Source organism: Haliotis asinina, chromosome 16, assembly GCF_037392515.1.
Source record: "Haliotis asinina isolate JCU_RB_2024 chromosome 16, JCU_Hal_asi_v2, whole genome shotgun sequence".
NCBI classification, from domain to species: Eukaryota; Metazoa; Mollusca; class Gastropoda; order Lepetellida; family Haliotidae; genus Haliotis; species Haliotis asinina.
The window spans coordinates 12,318,073-12,341,064 of NC_090295.1; the positions used below are offsets into that span (position 1 = coordinate 12,318,073).

The 22,992-nt window shown below is 39.3% G+C and overlaps 1 protein-coding gene across 1 annotated transcript; it reads right to left on the minus strand.

Annotated features, from left to right (window-relative positions):
* Positions 1–277: 277 nt before the first annotated feature.
* LOC137268223 (sialin-like) lies at positions 278–16,227 on the minus strand. The gene is made up of 11 exons (XM_067802762.1): positions 16,146–16,227; positions 13,369–13,601; positions 12,452–12,685; positions 11,363–11,450; positions 10,826–10,921; positions 9,352–9,482; positions 8,731–8,880; positions 8,411–8,543; positions 5,357–5,507; positions 3,572–3,662; positions 278–1,803 (listed from the first exon to the last, which is right to left on the minus strand). Exons 1-11 carry the CDS (start codon positions 16,216–16,218, stop codon positions 1,594–1,596), a joined length of 1,590 nt encoding a protein of 529 aa, XP_067658863.1. The 5' UTR covers positions 16,219–16,227; the 3' UTR covers positions 278–1,593.
* Positions 16,228–22,992: the final 6,765 nt, after the last annotated feature.

Consider the following 22,992-nt stretch of genomic DNA (forward strand, 5'->3'; position numbering starts at 1 on the left):
TCTGAAGACAAACGCTAACATAGATCTTCACGGGTCCAGTTAAATTGTAGACAAAAGCCCAAACAAATGCAGGTCTCACACGTTTGAGGTTTAAGTGTAACAAACTTTGCTGTTGTTCTAACAAACTTTGAAACATTATCAAGGCGGACAGGTTTACACAAGGGGTGGACGTCTTCACAGTGACTTGCAATAATTTTGGAGGTTTACTCCCTGAATTGTCATGAGCTATTAATAGCAACAAAGCAGAAACAAAAACGAAGGCTTCTTTGATGACATATTTGTTTGTTTGAACATATTTTATTCAACATACTGGGTGCATATAATCCAACACAGAATACTACATCTAGGTCACATTCACAACAAATACATGATTGAAACAACAGCACCAATGGTGTAAAACCAAGGTGTGGCTCTACAAAAATCCGTGTGAGTCAGTTTAGTTTGACGCCGCACTCGTCAATATTCCAGCTATATGGCGGTGGTCTATTATTATCGAGTCTGGACCAGACAATCCATTGATCAACAGCATGATTGTGACAGGATGACAACCAAGACAACAATCCTGACAACCCAATCTCGTTAGTCGCCTCTTGCGACCGGCAGAGTTACTGAAGATGAGACCCCTGAGGGTAGAATAGTTTTTTTTTTTAAAGTTTAGACTCACTGAAAACACTTACTATTCGTTATGTACATATGTATATCATTTTATCATCTCATTGAAGATTGTTCTCACCACTAATTTGTTGGAACCAACTGCAAACCTTATGCAGGTGAATTGCGCGAGGATCATGCATCACATTGCTGAAATGCACGTGCAAAGATAATGCACGTTTAGGTGTAACGTCTTGTCAAGAATTCGCCAATGTTATGATTTTTTGAACCCATGACCTTTTCACCTGTACGAATTTGTTTTACAATACATCAGTTCATGTTAAACAGTACCATGAAACAGTATGGAATGTTTTGCAAAATTAGGACACTTGATTGTAGTAAATAGCTATATTTAATAACAATAATATGAGTATTTATACAGCGCTGGCTTCCACCAAACAAAGGCAATGGTGAGAGCGCTGACAAGTCACAGTTCATATGCAGAAGAAAATACATGGATTTATGAAATATATTGTTGAAAGAGGTGCGTTTTGAGTCCCTTTTTGAAGAGTGACAGAGTTGGCACTAGTTTTAGATCAAAAGGCAGAGAGTTCCACGGGGTAGCAGGTGCATACTGAAAGCACTTGGCACCAACCGATTTGAATTTATAAGTTGGTAAGGGTAGGTGAAACTGATCATGGGAACGGAGAGTTCTGGAAGGAGTGAACAGTGTCATGAGGTCTTGATGATGAGCAGGTCCCATTTTGTGAATTGCCTGATAAGTGAGAATCAGTGTTTTGACTTCGATACGTTCAAAACTGTGAAGCCAGTGGATAGATTGGAGAATGGGTGCTTCCTGTTATAATACCGCCAACAGTGTTCTCAGTGTTAAATATTCTGAAACTGTTTACACCAGTGAGTCTAAATATTTAATGGGAAGTATATTTGCGTAAGCATGTCTCTCGCCATTCACTCAATCTGTGACAGTTATTTCCGTACAAGTTACATAGATGAACTCTTGGACATTTCATAGTCATTTGGTTTCTGGTCCTGGATGACGTCGTTGATGACGTCGTTGATGACGTCACGCCCGTGGTCAAGGTTGTTCCATGGCTGCGTCTCACCGCTTGCGAAAATGGAAAATATCAGCGTACCAGCCACCAGAAGTCCGGCACATATGTACAACACTTGACGCCATTCTTCTGCAGTGTTCTGAAGATGGTCGCATAGATTTCATTAAAAACGTTCCAGCCAGTCAGACAAACAGTTAGTCAGATAGACAGAAACAGACAAACAGAGAAACCAACAGACATTTACTTAATACACTTACTTAAGAGGAATATTCATATCAAATACTTTTGCGCTTAATTAAAGTAAGTGTGCATGCTTTGGCACCAATCAAAGCACAATCAGTGTTTGACAGTACAAAACCTAACTTATCACAGTGTTTTATTGCATTATTTAAGTTTTCCCATAAATAATTGCACTTTTAAAATGAAACTGGTGGGGAAAATTGTCGGTTATATCGTATTCAGTGCGCATGTTTGTCACGTAAATGCTGGCTGCATTTATCAGTAAGCCAACAGCTCAATCTCATACATAACTGACGAAACAGAATTGTCACAGATATCACTTCCCCGGTTATAACGCCAACGATGATTTTTATCTGGGAAAGAGGACACAGGATAGTATTTTTCCTGTAAGACCCAAGGGAGGTTACACCTTTCTTTGAACGTTGATTGTCTGCTTCAGAAAATTTACGAATTCATTGGTTAAAACTAAAATGCCGGATATATTTCATTCATCTGTTCAGTTCATGCAATGCTTAACACTCAAACTCTCCTGTAAACGAGAATGAGGAAAAAATTATACTCGGTAGAAACATCCCTGTAAACTTTTTGAAATAACAGTTGAAGTAAAAAGAAAAATACAATATTGCCAACCATTGCCTCTTCCACTCTCCAACCCAGAGTTCCATGCGGCGAGCCAGCATAGTACCTCTGCCACAGGCCAGTGACGATTCCTTGCATCTTACACGGTCCACTTGATATTATGTACACTGTTTTCAACTTCTTTGTTTTTGATGAGTCGAAACATCTAATTAAACATTGCTGTTAAAATGGTTTAGTTTCACTGAGAAAATATCCTAAAGAGTGTAGCATTATTTCGGTTTGCGCAGCAATCCATCGTTTTCATTGGTTGTACGGCTCCACGTGCTGTCTTCGAAGCCTAATGGATAGCAAGCGATGCAGCCGGTTTGAAATATAAATAATATATATATTGTCATAAACTTTACTGTTGCAGCTGTTGTCGAATACATAATGTTCAGTGTAAAACAATATAAAAACAGAGCCGAATCGCTTGCGTTATGGAAGTCTCTACATAGTTATGAATATGCGACTCATCGGTACGCCGGTGTGTGAACCTCTTCGCTATCTCGCCAAGCCTCGAGAATTACGTAATTAATATAACTCGGGAGAAATAATGATCTATCATTTCCTGTCACTGGTTAGTTATTATCTAAATAACTAAGATGACATTTTATCCAGAATGACGTCATGTCAAGAACCAGGGTGACGTTATAACCTGGGAAGGTCACTCAGATTTTCCATGACAGATACTTTTTACATGTAAAAAATGATTCAATTTTTATCATGTTTGGTATTTAGTAAGCTGGTGTATACATTGATCTTTCTTTTCTAAAGAACGTGCAATTTAGAAGATAATGAAACTCACCATCCACATCATTTATGTAAAATAATTTACATTTTCTTTCATCTTCCATTTCCAATTGGTAAATGGTAGTGTGAAATACGACAATTTAGTAGTGGGGAAAACATTTTGAAAGGGTAGAGAGGTTTGACAATTTTCAAGTTGAAACTGAGATTTCAAAAGAGAATATGTTTCACTTTTTTGGAACTGGTATCAACAGATTGGCGTAGTTACAAGGCGTATTGTAACCTGGGGACACAATACGTACATTTGGTGTGACGGCTCCAGCAACGAGAGGGGCAATCATTCCTGGGAAAGTGGCCGCCACATTGCTTATTCCGAATAAAACACCCGCATATCTGGAAACAAACACACCAGTGGTGAGTGAGTGAGTTTGGTGTTCACGGCGGAGGAAATGGGCTTCAGATTTTGAACCCATGTGGAGAATCGAACCTGGGACTTCCGCGTGTGGTGCAGGACGGAATTTGAATATGTCATCCGCATTGCACCCTTGCACTACTAACTTATGTTTGCAACGGTATTTATGGTCCGTTTGGCTCAAAAGCGGGCCGACGAAGCTCAGGCCCCGATTTCTCGAAACAAACGTAACTTTTTACTGAAATTTCAAACTGAGCTTGACAGTTAGAAGCAGCTGAATTTTTATATTAACTGCATTTTTAAAATAAGAAAAGCCCAAACAAATTAAGGAATATTTCCACCAAACTCAAATTGTCAACAACGTTTGAGTATAATACTGATTTCAGTTCATTCAGGGAAATGCATTTTCTCAAATTTGAGTAAGACCTGTAACATAATTCAAAACTCAGACTTAAGTTTGTTTCGAGAAATCGGGGTTAATCGGGGAGAATTTCCTGTCCCACAACGACGCACATGACACATGTGGTCTCACCTTAGGCAAGTGATTTTGTTAAAAATTTCTCCTGTTAACTCAGCAGAAAATGGGTACCCGGTGGGATAAGTCATGAAGAACATTCACCCCATGAGTAGAGTTTGGCGCAATTTAAATGCACATATTATTATTATTATTATTATTATTTTTATTTTTTACAGATTGAGATAGAAATGAAGCAGAGAGGGTTTGGGTGATACTGACACAGTCAGGCTGGTCAAGATCATCATCGGCTCAGGGCCCTCGCCCCCTCTACACGCAGCCCAGACAGCGAATGGGACTTCTCCCAGGAAACACTGCCTAGTCGAACCCACCAAGAACTTTCCGGAGAATATGGAGGCTCCCCAACACTGCAGCCTTCTGCATTACCCGGATTGTCAGAAGGGCTGTGCTCCCGGTGGAGAACCCGGGCACTCTCCTCATCTGCGCCAAGAGATCAGGAGGTACCAAACCAAGGGCACCGAGAACAATGGGGAGCCTGACGACAGTGTACTTGGGATGCAATCGAGACATTTCAAAGGCGAGGTCCGCATATTTATCATGCTTTCCCTGAATCTTGCCAATCACATTGCTGTCAAAAGGGACAGAAAATTCTATGATATAAATAATTTCATTGGCTTTATCAAAAAGGACAAGATCAGGTTTGTTGGCTGGAATTCGTCTCAAGCTGTATACTGGCCTATTCCAGAGAAGTTTAAAAGCATCATTTTCCAGGACGCACTGGAGATGTTCAGGGTCGTACCATGGATGGACCTCGGAGTCAAAGCCACAGGCATGGCGGAGACGATAGTAAAAGCAGCGAGCCATGCCATCATGTCTTTTAAGATATGCTGTTTGTGCCAAGGAAGGGCATACACAGACAAGGTGTTGGACAGTTTATGAATTGCATAATAAACATAAAATACTGAAGGGAACACTGATCATAATTAAAACATCATACCAGCTCTATGAGATTTTGGTCGTGAAAATATAAAAAAAGTAGTTTGACAGTCTATCATTGAAACATTGAAACAGTTCACTATTTCTTAGGATGGAGGAGTCCAGAGAAAGGGACTACAATAAAAATGCTACTGATACATACGTAAGTTGAGCAAGTGTTTTAGTTTGAATTAATATCCTTCGCCGGAAATAGTAAGGACGTACTTTGGGGCAATGTCGACATGGTTCACTAAATAACCTGCCCCTGCCATCCCCAGACCACCACCACCAAGACACAGCAAGACGACAGCTATTGTTCTGTTTTCACACTTGACAAACCCCGCAGACACCAGCAACACAGCTACTAACAGGAACGCTGAAACAGGGAAATATAACTCTCGATTTCTAGAAAATCATGATAACGATGGGCTCAAATTGTTTTACCCTAAGTTGTTTCACCCGAAGTGGTTTTATCTGGGTTGTTTCACCCGAAGTGGCTTTATCCGGGTTGTTTCCCCCCAAGTAGCTTTATTCGGGTTGTTTCACCCCAAGTAGTTTTATCCGGTTGTCTCACACAGGTAGTTTGATCCCATTTCCAAACTAGGGCAGTTCATCTCATATTAGTGTCTTTTTCACCCCTATAGGGCTAATCAAGAATTGTTTTACCGAACAAAGTCAGCATGCATGGAGAATGTTAATGCTTAAATCCAACAATCAGGTAAGTACTACCGTGTCTGTGTTGAGATGGCACATAGAACTTACATCTCATCTCATCTCATCTCATCTCATCTCATCTCATCTCATCACTCTTACAAACAAAACGGCATCAAAATGAATATATTATACAAAATTCATAAACATATACATAATACTGTCGAACCCAGTTTATCCGGACGTTTTGTTAGCGAGACGTCCGGTTAGCTAGATCAAAAAAGCAAACAAGCAAATCGTAAATATTAAGTGAAAAAAAAATAAATAAAAAAAATAATAAAATAAAAAAATTACTAAAGAATACTAAAAAATAAAACAAAATTGCATGTACATATATCAATATATCAATAGTAATAACACTGAATCATCGTTACATATACGTGTACAGATAATGCATGGAGGGACGAAGGCAGGTTACCATTTGTAATGTTGTCTCAGAAGTAATCATGTCGCGTGTGGAACTTCAGATGGCAAATTAGATGAAAAACGTAAATCGATGACAAAACGTCTCTATTTTGCTAATTGCATATTCTGTTTTTTTTTTAAATTTTAAATGACACTGCGTCGAACTTTTGCTGTCTGCTGAAAGTAAACTTCCGAACGGGATCACATGGCTTAGATCATGTGACAGGCTAATGTTAACTTGCAGTCCGGCTCCGGAAGCGCGGCGTCCGGTTAAGCGAGCACAATTAATGAACGTAAGTTTCGTTTCACATGAAAAATCGTCCGAAGGGCGGGGTTTCCGGATATGTGGGATCAGAATAAACAGGATTCGAGAGTAATTACAAGCACAGAATGAATGTTGATGATAATTAATACAAAGGCAAAGAGGCTAAATTTGTCATTATGACAAACATTTGATACATTAATAATACGAATACTATGAAGGATGACCAAGCTCTGTTTGATTTTAGGATAGGCAATCGAAAGCAGCGTCAGGTGGAAGTAGTTCAAAAGGGTGTGGACCCGTGAAGATCAGGGGTAGAATTTGCCTTCATTATCCCAAAAGGCGACCATGCTTGACGTAAGAGGTGATCATGAGTAATGGGATCGGGTGGTCAGGCTCGCTGACTTGGTTGACACATGTCATCGGTTCCCCATTGCGCAGAGCGATCCTCATGTTGTTGATCACTGGATTGTCTGGTCCAGGCTCGACCGCCGTCATAAGACTGTTGCGAGCAGACAGACCACCTTCGTCATTGCCTCTTTCTGTCAGCACGTTAGTACATAGCGCTCTTATAGACCCTTCCCTTGTATACTAAAATTATACCAACTGGTCAATAATGATTAATGGATAGCTTTTAAACATCCAAAGATGAAATTTAACTTGTAAATTGTTGTTATGATAAAGTAGATTAAGTAGATTCAAGACTGTTGCAATCAATATATTTTTTCAATCATGGAACAGTACATTGAATAACAGTTCACGATACCATATGTACCGTGAGTTTAAAAGTCTGTTAACTCCAGAAAAATATTTATCATGTATATTGGACAAAAAGTTTCGAAATATTTTGACCAAATTCCGATGTGGATTATTAAGGCTAAAGTATAATGAAGGTAGATGGTTGAATGTTGAGGTTGCTGAACGTAGTTGCCCTCTGTGTAATCTAGGTGTAGAAGACGAGTACCATTTCATCTTTATATGTACTGAATATAACGCACTAAGATTAAAATACTTTCTGTATATATGAGAAACAACCAAAACTACTATATATTTAAGTCTCTGTTATCAACGAACAATGAAACAACTTTAAGAAATTTATTGTAAATATATCTATCATGCTTATAAAAGCAGGACAATCAAACTCCAATAATTTTTCTTTAAACCACAGGTTCGTACATTCTAACCATATATTTACATTTGGGTGTATATATGTTTATATCACAATGTTATATTTATAGTGACAAGAATCTGTTAATACAATCCACATGTACCATTAATATGTACACCCTGTAATAATTAACTTATATTTGTAACAATTGCGTGTATATTGCATATGGGCCTGTGGCCTACGCACGGAATAAAAATACTTGACTTGACTTGATAAGATGACTATTCACTTATCTGTAGATTGTACGACTTCACCAGATCAAACACAGCCAAACTGGATCGACACTATACATTTATGAATAAAATATTGAAACACTTCTTTACTTAATCAGGATAATAATTAGTTTTAACGACCTCTAAATGGAGTGAAACAACCCAGATGAAACAGCCTGGGGTGAACATGTTATGGGGTGAAATATCCCGTACACATATTAATGTACACAGAAAGTTCCTCATTACATAAACCACTTGCGTCTACTTCAGCAATATCCCAGCAATATCATCTATATCAGCAATATCCCAGCAACAACAAGACAGGAAATGTGCTTCTTTCACTGTATCCATGTTGGGAATCAAACCCAATACTTCCGCTGTTTAAACTACTGGGCTACTTCCGGTACCATGAGCACACATTCCCCACTCTTGTCGGAAAAGAATTTTCCCGATGAGCATTTCCCCTAACCTCTGGACTTCACTCTAAGAGCACTCCTTTCTCCAAAACAGATGCAACGCACCTATTCCCTGAAAAATCTTCCGGACATTCGTAGTTCCAAGACTGGTTCTGGCTCTGATGAGGTCGGCGACCTGTCCGGATACCATCATTCCCAGTGTCCGACAAATAAAAGGAAGGGAGGAAAGAGCTCCGTTCTGTAACAAGGCATTGAACGATTCTATTCACTTAAAAACAAGTCTACTCTGCAGCGAACAACACGTCAAATCAGTAACTAGCCGTTCTCATTTCGACATTGCTTGGAAACAACTCTTTGGTCTGTGATGAAATATCCATCTATTCATACATGACTTAGTCACAGAGAAATAGTTTGGAGTTTTTTACCTCCTGAATATCGAACTTGAGAACTTCCCGCATGAACGTAGGGAGGACAGTGATGAGCGTGTAAGCGGTCCAGTTGTTGCACATATGAACCAAAATGATGGCCCAGAAAGGTCCGGACTTGGCCATTGCAACCCAGGGGATGGACTTCGCCTGGAAAATGGTAGTGTAGGTGAATGGATACTCCGATATCAGCTGTAATATGTAGATCAATGGTCCCCGCTTAATGTTGCTACTTTGTCGGCTTGGGCGCACCATCTACAGTCAGTGTGAGGACAAGCATATATATAATTTTATCGTGCCGTAGGCCAGTTAAAAAAAACGAGTCAGTAAGTTCAGTTAAACGCATCTTTTAGTTATATTCCGTAGTATGAGAGCCCGGGACACCAGAAATGGGTTTCAATCATTGTACTCATGTGGGGAAGGGAACGGGTCTGTAGCAGTAGGCTACCCACTGCTCTAATTATCGGTTTATATAGCGATAAAGTAATTCTGAAAGATCACAAACACCTCTGTGCATTACCTTGCTTTAATGTAACGGTCAGAAACATTCCGTCTGCACCGCGGTGGTATAAACAGATTCAAGCCATAAAAGGTAATCGAATGTGAATATGGTGAATATACTTGGACGTTTGTATTGGAGCCAATCTTCCTTTCGATGTATGCTATCTCCTTTTCAGATATGAATCTGTGTTTGCGAGGGCAGTCTGCTGATACTAGCATCCACACAACAACCCACACTAAATTGGCAGCACCTGCTGGGCAAAAAGTAGTCTTGTGCAGAAACAGCAACAGTTTTATTCACTATTAAAGGCACAATGTCACAGTACACGTTTCTAAAAATACAAAAATGAATGCATTTCTCTCAATAATACCAACTACCACCCCTCAGGGAAGCCAGTGTATAATTTATTCCAATCGATTCGTAATATGTATTTAGATTATAATATTACTGCATCAAATTAAAAAGTTCCAATGATTTAATGCAACGTTGTATCAAATCGACCCTCGCGCCCTCTGTCGGCTGACCGTTATTTCAAACGAACCCCAGAGAGTTTTTTCCCTTGGAGCGCTCAATGTCAATATGTAAGCAAATATTTACATATTTCTGAACTTGAAGGAGACATACACTGCTGTTTTGAAATTCATTACTTCGAGATGTCATACTTTTAAAAAAAGATATCGATTTGATATAATTCCCATAACAGATGTAAGTAAAGCATTATGTTATGATTGTTACACGCACACAATGTGTAAATCATTGTGGATGTGGTGTGTGTTCCTCTGAGGAGACACATGACACATTTGAGAACGTTTCAATGACGATGATATTGTCAGCGTGTTTTACTGCCAGTGATGACCATGGCTGAACAAAGTCGTTAGATATTCTGGACCAGATAGTCCAGTGACTGACATCACGAGCATCGATACACGGATTGGGGTACAGTCAAGACAAACCAGTCAGGAAATAAAGCCTGACCCCCTCGTGCAGTAATTGCCACCTATGACTATTGTGCTGGGTACAAGATCATTCCATGTTAAACTTCTATAGATCATTAGGACTTATTTTAATATGAATACATAACCACATAGCGATAATAAATCGACTTACTGAAGACATTAAGTAAGTAAGTAAGTAAGTAGGTAAGTCGTCAGATAGTCTGGTTTAAAATCGTTTTTAGCAAATTTGAGCAATTTCACTATGGTGGACACATTGCATCTATGTGGATGTTCGAACTAAGTCGTCTATCTGACTGGGGATCATAATCATGAGTGAGTGAGTCTAGTTTTACGCCACACTCAGCAATATTCCAGCTACAATCCAGTGATCAACGACATGAGCATCAGTGTGTGCATTTGGGAACCGAGGATCATAATGATGATGGCGATTATATGACAACGACAGTCACGACAAAGCACCCTAGAAATCAGAGCGTAATTCAAAATATCATTTGGGAAAATTTAGAATTAATATTTGTGAACCAGTGAGTGAGTGAGTGGGTAGGGTTTCACGAAGCTTTTTGCAAGATTCCAGCACTATCACGGCAGGGGGCACCAGAAATATGTTACATACATTTTACCGACAGTTTATACAAACCAAATATGTAGAATATGGATCCCCAGCCGTTGTCAAATCCATTGGCACAGAGATACCCAGACAGTGCAAACGAGATGATACAGCCAACGGGGGAGCCTAGAGAAAGAAGGGGTTATTTTACAACCGACTTGAGATATAGAGAATCTCGCCCAAGTGTCTACTGATATCAAATATATCAACACGAGTTGATAAAGTAACAAATATCCAAAACTTGCCGAGGATTTCACCTTTGTTAAAAAGTGTTGTTACAACTGATATCAGTAAACACGAGGTCATGAGGTCATAGCATTGTCAGGGCATTGTATAAAATCCACTGTCAATATCTATTTAGGAGATATCATATGATCTCACACAAGCGATATCGCCTGTGGAACACAGTTTTGGATGATAAATAAACATGCATAGTTTCAGACTGGGTCACCGAGATAGATTTATAACATTAGATTCAAAGCGAACCGGATGTACTGTTATTCTAACTGTATAGGATTTACTTGTGTCTGCAGTACAACTTATTGGCCGTCTGACTCTCACATTTACCTGCATAACAAACCGACATCAGTTTACTTCTCTCGAGGGGAGGCGCCCATCTCCCCCATAGTGAATGTGTAGCAGGGTAAGACACGCCCTAGAAAATGCAAAGGTCGATGTAATATATTTCGATCTAACAAGGACCTTTTTACTTAGTTTGTCTATAATAATAACAAAAATATACTGCACTGAGTTTATATTTTAATTACTTTTTGGGGCTATTTTACGCTTTATTTTCAAAACCTGTTCTTTGTAAATACTGTGGAGGTATATGACGACGTCTTAATGTTGACTGAATGTGCTGCAATGCAGGACTTACTTGTGACGAATTATTAACGTGCCACAAATTTCAATCCGTTATTGTTCAATCTAGCTTTCTAATGGTTTGCAATGAAAGGTCATCACCACTTGGTAGAAGTTACTGAACAAGATCAGCCCTTAGCCGTTCAAAAATTCGCTTAAACTTCTAATCAGCAACACACCACCCGTGTGACATTGCTATGTGTACAATCACATTAAATAAACTGGTTCGAAATAGTAAATTTTGAACAATTACGTATAAGTATCAAAAGTGGGTGACTGAGTGAGTTTTACGCCGCACTCAGCAATATTCCAGCTAGATGGCCACGGTCAGTAAACAATCGAGTCTGGACGAGACAATCCAGTGATTAAAAGCATGAGCACCACTCTACACAACTGGGAATCGATGACATGTGTCAACCAAGTCAGCGACCCCGACCCCCCGATCCTGTTAGTCACCCCTTATGACAAGTATGGGTTACTGAAGATCAATTCTAACCCGGATCTTCACGGGTAATGAATCAAAACAGTTAGAGATCTCTATACATTGGTAGAACTCGATAACATATCAGGGGGACAATAAGGAAACAGGTGTATATCATTTGACAGGTCGCCGGTATATGTATCAACTATTTTATGGACAATATAATCTTGTTTCGGGAGGGATCCCTTGATAATAACATATGCTATCATTATGGTTATGAAGAAATAATTTTCGTTGATTTGATAAAATTTCAAAACTTCAGACGTTCATCTGCAGCATATCTCAATATATGACACGAAGACGCTGAAACTCACTGCTGCAAATCCTATGATGAATCTCACTGCATATAAAACATACAGATTCAGACGAGCACTGACAGGGGTGAGAATGGTCCCAAGTCCGTTGACGAACATCCCGAGTCCCCACACCCGCCGTGCCCCGTAGCGTCCTGCCAGCCACCCTCCAGGTATTTGTGTGAAGATGTAGCCATAGAAATACATAGCCAGAATACGCGACTTGGTGGGCTTGTCCCAGTCAAACTCTCCACTCTGGAACACATACATCGACAGTAATAAGTATAGATATAATTGTACAGGGTTCTGATGTGCAAGGAGAAAGGATGGAGACGGTACAGATGCATGAATAAATATGGCGGCACTTCTGCATCAGCCTCAGTGTCGTTAGCGCAGGCGCATCAGACTCAGGGAACCAGACTGCTTCTGCATGTGCTTCTTTTGGCTGTTCATTTCTATGGACTCCTCCCACGTAACAAATAGTGAACTGTGTCAATAGTCTAATGATAGTTTGTTAAACGACTTGTGTGAATTTAGGACAATACTCTGCAAAAACTTCACCGAGTAGGTGTGATGTTTTGATTATGAGTATTTCCCTGAGTATTTTATGTTTATTAGTTTTCGAGTCAGATTGCGATTTATCAGCCTGCGCTTGAGCCAAACGGACAACAGTCACAATTTCAAGCTTCGAGTCGCATGCCGTGTTCCGTGTTTGCCGCCATGTTTGTGTTAGAGATACCAGGAGCAGATAAATCTAAATCAAAATTAACGAATCTGGTACTTCATGTATTTTGCGCTGCGACATTATTCAACGGAAGTCAATTACTAAACCCTCGATAGTCACACATACTTTTCTTTTCTATATTTGAATATTTGCTAGGGAAGACAACTGCGCATAGTTACAATATAACTAACTATACAATGAACATTTTGCCTGCCTCTTTAGCTAATACAGCTTTTTCCAAAATGCCACAAGCATCATCTTCTGCACTTCCGGAAATCGACGTCATGTTGAGGAGTCCAGTGCTGTTGTCATCGGATGTGAAGTTCGACGTCGCCGACCGCACCATGCAGATGATGGCCACGCTGATGTTGACGCGAGTGGCGTACAAGAACATAAAACCAAAGAAGGACACGTAGGCCAGAATCCATCGCGTTGCGAATGGACGGACTGCAAGGAAATATGTATACAGTGAACAATGGCCATGGCCTCGACTCTGTAATATATCAACACAGGTGTTCTTAAGTCATACTGCATATCACTACTAAAATCGTATCAGTTGGTTTTCGTTTGTTCGCACTCAGAAATAGGCAAGCATCCAGCGTGTATTGAACATACTGACTGGAACTGGCGGAACTTGAAATTCAATGCCTTGAAAAACATCTCATCTCATTAAATCTTCTGACTTAGGTTTTTTTCTGACACGAACGTTTCTGGTGTTCCCCTGCCGTGATATTGCTGGAATAGTGCTAAAAGCGTCGTAAAACCATACTCACTCACTGTAACATGTACACAGTTTTTTACAGTCGAAATGCTAACGTCAGAGAACCGAACATCCTTCAAGACAGATCGGAGTTGGAACAAAAGGTACACCCATAAGAATGGACCACTGTAAATTATTGATGACACCAGGTGTTAATGAACCAAGCAAAAAATATGCTCAAGGTGGCGTAAACTTTTGTATGAAATTTGGTATGCACGAGTCGATGACATACGAGGGGATGTCAATAAGTTTTAGCCTTGCATAGAAAAACACAAAATATTGGTATGAAACACATTTATTTTTCAACATAGTCCCTTTGTGAGTCAAGACACTTGTTCCATCTTTTCTGCCAGGCGCTGATGCCATCTCTGTAGAAGGCGCCATTTTGGTCCTCAAACCAAGCCTCAAAAGCAGCAATAAGCTCATTATCATTATCATCCTGAAAGTATTTCGTACGTGCATTCCTGGACAGCAGTGACTGCAACGCGAGAGCTGTGTACTGGAGCATTGTCTTGATGTAGAAGAATACCACGTCTGATCTTGCCCCGGCGCTTCTCCTTGATTGACTGTCGCATTTGCCTCAACAAGTTAGCGTAATATTCCCCATTCATTGTTCTTCCTTTTGGTAAGTAATCTATGTGGATGGCGCCTTTGCTATCCCAGAAGACTGCCGCCATTACCTTCTACACTGATCTGGAGGCTTTGAACTTTTTGGTCCTGGGAGAAGTGACATGTTTCCATTCCATGGATTCTTGTTTGCTCTCAGGGTCATAGTGGTGGATCCAGGTTTCATCACAGGTTACTAGCCTAAAGTGAAAATCTTCTGGTTTCTTCTTGTATCCGGTTAGCATGGAGTTGCGCACACCTTAGACATGACGAGATGTTCATGAAGAATTGTCTCGATGGATCCGTGTGAAATGCCTGTGGTCTCCTCTAACTCATGGAGTGTGATTCGACGATTTTCCAGCTCAAGTCTATGCACTCTATCAATGTTTTCCTGACTAATGCTTGTTGTTGGGCGACCTGGACGGGGGTCATCTTCAGGACTCTCTCTACCATGCTCTTTCTGTCAATGTGAGCTGTTCAATAACTTCTGAGAGTAGGATACCAAAACTACAGCTTCACCTCAAGGTTCAATGTCGTACCATAGGCCACATGTGACACCTGGGTATGAAAAATGCTCAAAGCTCAAAACTTATTGACATCCCCTCGTACATAAGGGCACCATTTTCATGCATTTCACGTAGCTACCAAATTCTGAACATGGGTCGGTCACGCGGGGAAAAATAAAATACATAGAAATTAAAAAAGACAAACTATTTGAATAATGCTCTTGATTGTCATTTATTATAATTCTTATAACGATTTCTCGCGTTCTTTGGACTAGTGGGTGGGTGGGGGGCGATAAGAATCACAGAAAATATGGATGATACCCTCAGTTAAGAAAAAAAAATCTGAACTCGAAATTGGATGAGTCGTCTCTAAAGACAAGCTGGGGTTACTGAGGGTAATTTCATGAACCAGGTCGCCACGAGTTGCATATACCAACATTGGTTGCCAGGGGAACACAAGTGAATGCACATTGGTCATGGTGTTCATAGTTAGTAGTAGTGGACGTTTTAATCACGGCTTTTCCCGAAGCTTCTATTGCACTTATATGTCACTGATACTGGTTCAAATATTCAAAACACGTGGACGTCCCAGGGTGTACTCGGAACAAGAAATATATAACAACAGCTGTAACACCAACTATTACGTTGCATTAATGATGAACCCCGGACAAATGAAGATCTGTTCTAGGGACACGATGAAGGATTAAAATAAACAGATAGCAGCACCAGAAATTTGTTTAAGACATTGTGCCCATGTGGGGAATCGAACTCGGATCTCTGGCGTGACGAACGAACGCTTCAACCACAAGGCTACCCAACCACCCCAGCAGTTTTACAGAAACAACAATTTTTGTCACAGTGTGTGGAAGTGTTTCAATAACTAACAATCCAATAACGCGTCCTATGTATGCAAATTGAAGCTGACACTTACATTAATACCACAATAATAGTAATGTAACACGGTAGCTCACCTGGGTAAATATATAACGGCAGTTTTAATGTCAAAAGGTTGTGTCAATACAGATGCCGCCCATTTGAGAATGAAATCTGTTCAACACTTCACGACAATCTCGGGAGTCCTCAGTGCATGTCTTTTTCATCTTTCACCCTATTACTTACCCTTCTCAACCTTGACCACTCCATCTTCCTGCTCTTGGTAGATTATTTGACCATCGGTCACCTCGTCAGACATTTTTTTGTAAAAGTGCTGAAATTAAGTTCAGATGCATATTGAATTTTAGATAGTTATAAACTGAAGGCAAGCACTATTGTAACCTGGATAAAATTCCTGGATATAATCCAATACTGGTAATGACGTCATCGCCAATCTTCCTTAAAGCAAGTGTTCTAAGTTAAGGCACAGTGTCACACCACACCTCTCTAAAAGCATACGATGCAATTCTCTCAATAATACTAACTAACAGTCGCCAGAATATCTGGCATATAAATTATTTTCATAAATCGTATTAAGATTACAATATTGATTTAAAACGATGCATTAAAATCAACTCTCTCGCCCCCTACCGGCCTGACGTTATTTCAAGCGAGCCCCATAGAGTTATGTCCCTTGAAGTGCTCTCGTCGAGTATCCTACGCACATCTTGTGATTGAAAGCAGTTCTAAGTACGGAGCAAATGTTTACATTCCATACGTGGCAATATTCGTCACCACTCGCCCCTTTCCGTAACCTCAAAGGACATTCGTAACTACTCGTGTGATTCCGGCAAGACGTCTTGCATGTTACGGAATGAGGCGAGTCGTAGTTACGAATGGGGTACGAGCTTACTTGCAGGTAACGGAAAGAAGCGAGTAGTTACGAATGCTCAAAGGAGACTTTCCCCCTCGATGCTTGTTATGTTCGAAAACGCAACAAACCAATCAGAACGCGCGTAATGGATGCGGTGCTTTGATAAAAATATTTCCGACTACTTAAATCGGGTATATTTTTTAAGGCATTATGCTTTTGTTAAAAAATAATGAAAATATATATCGTCACATTCAATGTACTAAGAACGCTGCTAACAGAATTGTGTTGTTTAATGTGAAACCTTTTATAAGAATCATGCGATTGACGGTGAGAGATTCAAACACACGCACGTGCGTTTTTGACATAACGGCTCTCACTGGTCTCACTGTCTCGCAGGTTTCTGCCGATCTTGCGGGTTTGTTGTGGTGATTATAAGTGAGGTCCCAACAGTTTTAGGAAATGTAATTATAGATTGCTAGGAATTTCAACACAATAATATTATACCTGTGTAACTAGTGAAAGTTAATCTTTAACGTATTTAATTTTCACATCTCTGGGAATCTTTTAGTCTGACTATTTTCATCATTCATATATTTTTCATCGAATTCAGGTAAAATTCCACTTAAGGTGTGAAATGTTCAATTCAGTTTGGGAAATGTTTTGGAGTTATTACTTTTTTATTTAATTGAGCTGATTAAATTTATAATATATTTTATTTGCATATTCAATGAAAGACATCCCATCCGTGAAGATTATTTGGAACCTAAGGTGAACACCTGGTGATAATTGCGTCGCAATGTATCCTTAACACTATGTTTTTCTCCTGATTTTAGGTGTGTGAAGAAGGTTTTTGTTTTGAAATAAATGAGCAAAAACCAAAACAGCAATACAATGTATATGTACTTCGCTGATATTTAGTACCATTGGAATCAAACAGGAATAGAGTTATCGTTCCTGTTTGATGTAGTTCTGGTGTTCCTGTGCCAATGTGAAATCCGACGAGAGGGGCACGAGTCGCAATTCGGCATGTTCCGGAATAACACGAGTTGGACACGAATGACATGACAAGTGTTACATATTTGGAAGCTGCTCGCCTCGATAATGTTTCAAAATCAATTTTAGGCAAGTCGTAAGGGAACATGTATCTTACATTGTATCAAAAGGAAGCGAAATTGATTGCACATGTCCCAATATATATAATACTTGTATAGGCCAAAATATTGTCGAAAATATGGGCCATTGTGCCTTTAATGCCAGTTTCCTTGTGGACGGTGGACAATGCCCGCAAGTCCAACGAAAGTGAGTGAGTGAGTGAGTTTAGTTATACGCCGCACTCAGCAATATTCCAGGTATATGGCGGCGGTCACTCACTCACTCCAGCTATATGGCGGCGGTCTGTAAATAATCGAATCTGGACCAGACAATCCAGTGATCAACAACATGAGCATCGATCTGCGCAATTGGGAACCGATGACATGTGTCAACCAAGTCAGCGAGCCTGACCATCCGATCCCGTTAGTCGCCTCTTACGACAAGCATGGGTTGCTGAAGGCCTATTCTACCCCGGGACCTTCACGGGTCTCCAACGAAAGTCTAATGCTGCTACTTTTGTAGCATAAAATATTTTTTTTCAAAGACAATTTTCGTAACTTAGATTATTACTCGTTGCTTCGAGTATTTTCACGTTATTTCAATTATTTTTTCGTTCCCTCGATTAATTTCCCGTTGCTTGGAGTATTTTCTCGTCGTCAAAAACTTGAGATTTCGAATTTTTTCTCGGTACTTCAAGTTTCTTTCAAAAACTTGAAATTTCGAGTATTTACTGTTTGCTTCGATTTCCTTTTTCTTAATTTCTAAGTTTGATGAATTTAGCATGTATAGTTTTGGAGATCTGCTTCGAGTCAGATGACATCCTCATACTGACTGCCTAAATCACGTATCCATGGATACAGCAAAAATTAAAATTCATATCTAGTATAACCATCAGATGGCATGTCTATGGATCATGCTTGAAATATGTGCCAAATTTGATGACGCTAGCATGTATAGTTAAAGGAAATCTGCTCCGAACAAGATGACAACCTCATACTCACAGCCTAAGTCATATAGGGGTGGAAACCGCAAAAGTTTTATTTCTGGGTTTAAACCCGAAATGGCAAACCTATCTATCATTCTTGATATATGTACCAAGTCTGAAGTTATCACGAATAGTTTAGGAAATATGCTTCGCACGGTATCGACCTCCCAACAGACAGACCGCTTAAAACAACACGTTATGGTTGGTTGCATCAGGTTTATTTAAGCTGTACCTTGAAAACTGTGGTATGTGCACTGATAAAAAAGACAACATTAGGTTTAGAAATGGTTATACGACCTCTGGCCATATGAAACTTTAAGTGTTACTGAAAATGGTTATTTAATAACCATTCAAGAAAACTGCTTCGCTTAAAGGAAAGCGCTCGCCATTACATATTGTATGCGGAGACTGGAAGGATACCAGTTCGTGCTGTTAGTGTGTTAGACCAGTTTGTACAATCTTGGAATTCACGTAAGACTCAATCATCACAATGATTTCATTACACAGTGTATGTAAATGCATTTATTCCAGAACCTTATCTTAAATTATATTAAGATCTATTGCATCAAAGATACAAAAAAAGTGCTTCAGAACATTTCAGCTTCTCAAACAACTCAGTTCTTGACTGCTTTTCACTCTAATTACCAGTAAACTAAGAAAGATGGAAATGTGTTGTTACTATACTGTGGAGTGACTGGTAGCAGAACAGAACAGAACAGAATTTTTATTCTTTTCTCAAAAACACAAAAGGTGAAACATAGAACATAAAGTATATATAAACATAATTAAAATATTTAAACGATATCATTTGAAAAGGCACAGTGTTTCCTATATTTGGATAATTTGAGAGAGTGTGGTTGATAAATCACATTTCATGAGAAAAATACATGTACAGATAGAGGAATTCACACAGAAATAGTTTGTTAAAAATGATATTCGTTGTTCTACAAGTGGTGGACATATTAGTAAAACATGGAATTCGTCACATATGGCTTGACTACAATGATTAAAAACTCGGTTTTCTTCCAAGACATGCAGACAGCGCCCTGTTTCCATTGGTAACCTTTGATTTGTTGTCCTAAATTTTGTTAGTGAAATTCTACTTTGAAAGGTTAATTTAAGATAAGGTTCTGGAATAAATGCATTTTCATACATTGTGTAATACTTTATGTTCTATGTTTCACCTTTTGTGTTTTTGAGAAAAGAATAAAAATTCTGTTCTGTTCTGTTCTGCTACCAGTCACTCCACAGTATAGTAACAACACATTTCCATCTTTCTTAGTTTACTGGTAATTAGAGTGAAAAGCAGTCAAGAACTGAGTTGTTTGAGAAGCTGAAATGTTCTGAAGCACTTTTTTGTGTATCTTTGATGCAATAGATCTTAATATAAAAATCATAATTCATTACATGAAGTAAAACAAGTATAGTTTATACATTACATATCTGGGCACATGCCATTATTATCAGATTAATTACGCCTTGTGCAAACAACCATAAAGTGTGTTGTTTTAAGCGGTCTGTCTTTTGTGAGGTCTGCCTTATGGGAAGATACCATGGTTGCAAGGGTGCGCGACCTCCCTATTGAACTGAAAATTTGTTTTATGACCACTGAAACTCGGGTGGTGTAGGGTGTTTGTGACTATGAGGATGTCATCTTGTTCGGAGCTTTTGAAAGAAACTTGAAGTACCGAGTAAATTCTCGAAATTTCAAGTTTTTGAAAGAAACTTGAAGCAATGAGAAAATATTCGAAATTTCAAGTTTTTGACTGAAACTCGAAGCAACGATAAAAATACTTGACAAAACGAGAAATTAATCGAAGGAACGAAAAAATAACTGAAATAACGAGAAAATACTCGAAATTTCAAGTTTTTGAAAGAAACTTGATGTAACGAGAAAATTCTCAAAGTAAGGAGAAAATTAATCTGCTGTGAATGTGTGAATATTTAGTAACTGTGCAAAGCGAAATAAGTCCTACCTTTAGACGGTTATTTACTTGCTTGGGATCAAACGTACCTGGGAAATGAATTGCATTCTGTAGGTTGATGTTTGACCAAGATTGGTTGACACAAACTTCGAGAGACTCAAAGTTGTTCATAACTTCTTGAATGATTAAAGATTATTGATATAACATGTACATTGATTCTCATTAAATGTAACTTAAATTGCTTTCCTGGTTATTAAAAGCTAACTGATTCAACACATTTACTGTTCTACAGTTCCACATTACAATGACGTAACAATGCCTTGCCATTTATAGAAAGTTTCTGATAAATAAGTCTCAATATATGTTAATCATTGCAAACATTCATTATCAGCGACTTCGTCCCTTCGAGTAATTTCCTCCACATTTGCCAGTAGAATCCAGAAACGCGTGCCAAGGTTAATAAGTGAAACCGATCCAAATCACATTATAAATATTTGCCTGTGGCAAAGAACTGACTTAGCTTTCAGGTTCTTCGTGCCATCTATCCTCTCCTGTTTCTATTGTGCCCGGTTGTCTTGGACATACGTGGCTTTGTTTTAGCTGTGTTGCTCGCACTGTGTTGGTTGGACGAAGTAAATCCACTGTGTCGTGTACGTCCTCTAAAATTCTGTTAGGAATTATTCATAGCAATTCAAGCCTTGTAGACAGCCGGGGAGGTTGATTCATGCAAATAATATATATGATACATTTTTAAATCTGCACATATGTATGGGAAGCATATTACAACTAGGAATAATAATCGCATTTTGGTGTTAATAATACAACACTTTGAATTCAGATTGTCTCCATCAAACCAAACATGTAACTATCCAGTAGTTGGACATCTACTAACACTCTTGTTACTGCTATTGGGCACTTGTACACACTAGACACCGACAATACCGTTTGTTGCACAATCTTCAGCTCCATGTCCAGCATCACTGCACCTAAAGTGTTACTGGTAACGTACGTTACCAACATCCCAACATGGCGGCAGGTAGAACGCTTGGCGATTACTTCCCTTGAATTAGCAGTCTTCCTCGTGTATACAGTCAACATTATTTAGCATACAGATACACCTTGATGGTTCAAATGCACTGAATACGCTGAATATGTTTATTAAGACTTATGTGTTGAAGAATAAGCATTTCTAAAATCGTGCGAAGATGTCGGTAAGGTAACCGACATCCAGACTTTGACCTTCAACTTAAAGGTTTGAGTATGCTTCAAGAATGAGTAAGTGAGTGAGTTTAGTTTTACGCCGCACTCAGCAATATTTCAGCTATATGGCGGCGGTCTATGAATAATCGAGTCTGGAACAGACAATCCAGTGATCAACAACATGAGCATCGATCTGCGCAATTGGGAACCGATGACATGTGTCAACCAAGTCAGCGAACTTGACCATCCGATTCCGTTAGTGGCCTCTTACTAACTACTATAAGTGAGTGGGTTAATGTAGTTGTACGCCGCTTTTAGCAACATTCCAGCAATATCACGGCGTGAAACAACTGAAATGGGTTTCACACGTTGTACCATTGCGGGGAATCTAACCCGGGTCATCGGCGTGATGAGTGAACGCTTTAACACTAAGCTACCCCACCGCCCTTTTCATTACTGAAAAGGTCACGATCCACACCTATTTCATTAGAACCAGGTGACTTGTAGATTTCAGGTTGCAATCACTGTGTATTCTAAAATATTTGTCAATTAGAAATTAAACCATTCAAACAATAATCGTTTGCTTGCGGAAAAGGCAAAAGACAAATTGAGCGAGGTCTGGAAGACTTACCTCGTATATACATAGCATGGAAACCGGCATCGTTTATTTTTATAAATCTTATCATATTATATTTTTTGTGGAGTTCCCATTTGTGCGACGAGGGAACGTTTTAACCACGTGGCTACCAAACCACCCGGACCTATTTGGAAATGGCACCTTAACAACCTGCGTATAAAACGACCTCAACTGCCGGATGTAGTCAACTGCAGTCTTCAAGTATGATGTGTCTCATGAGATGTCGTCACGAGCGTCATGATTCCTAGAACTAGTGTAGAGTACGAATAACACAACTGGAATAATGAATACGATTTGATTTTTCTTTAGTATTCAAGGGAAACGTTGCCACTGTCGCTGTCGTTCACCGTTCACAACAAAGAATCATGTACTAGACTAAA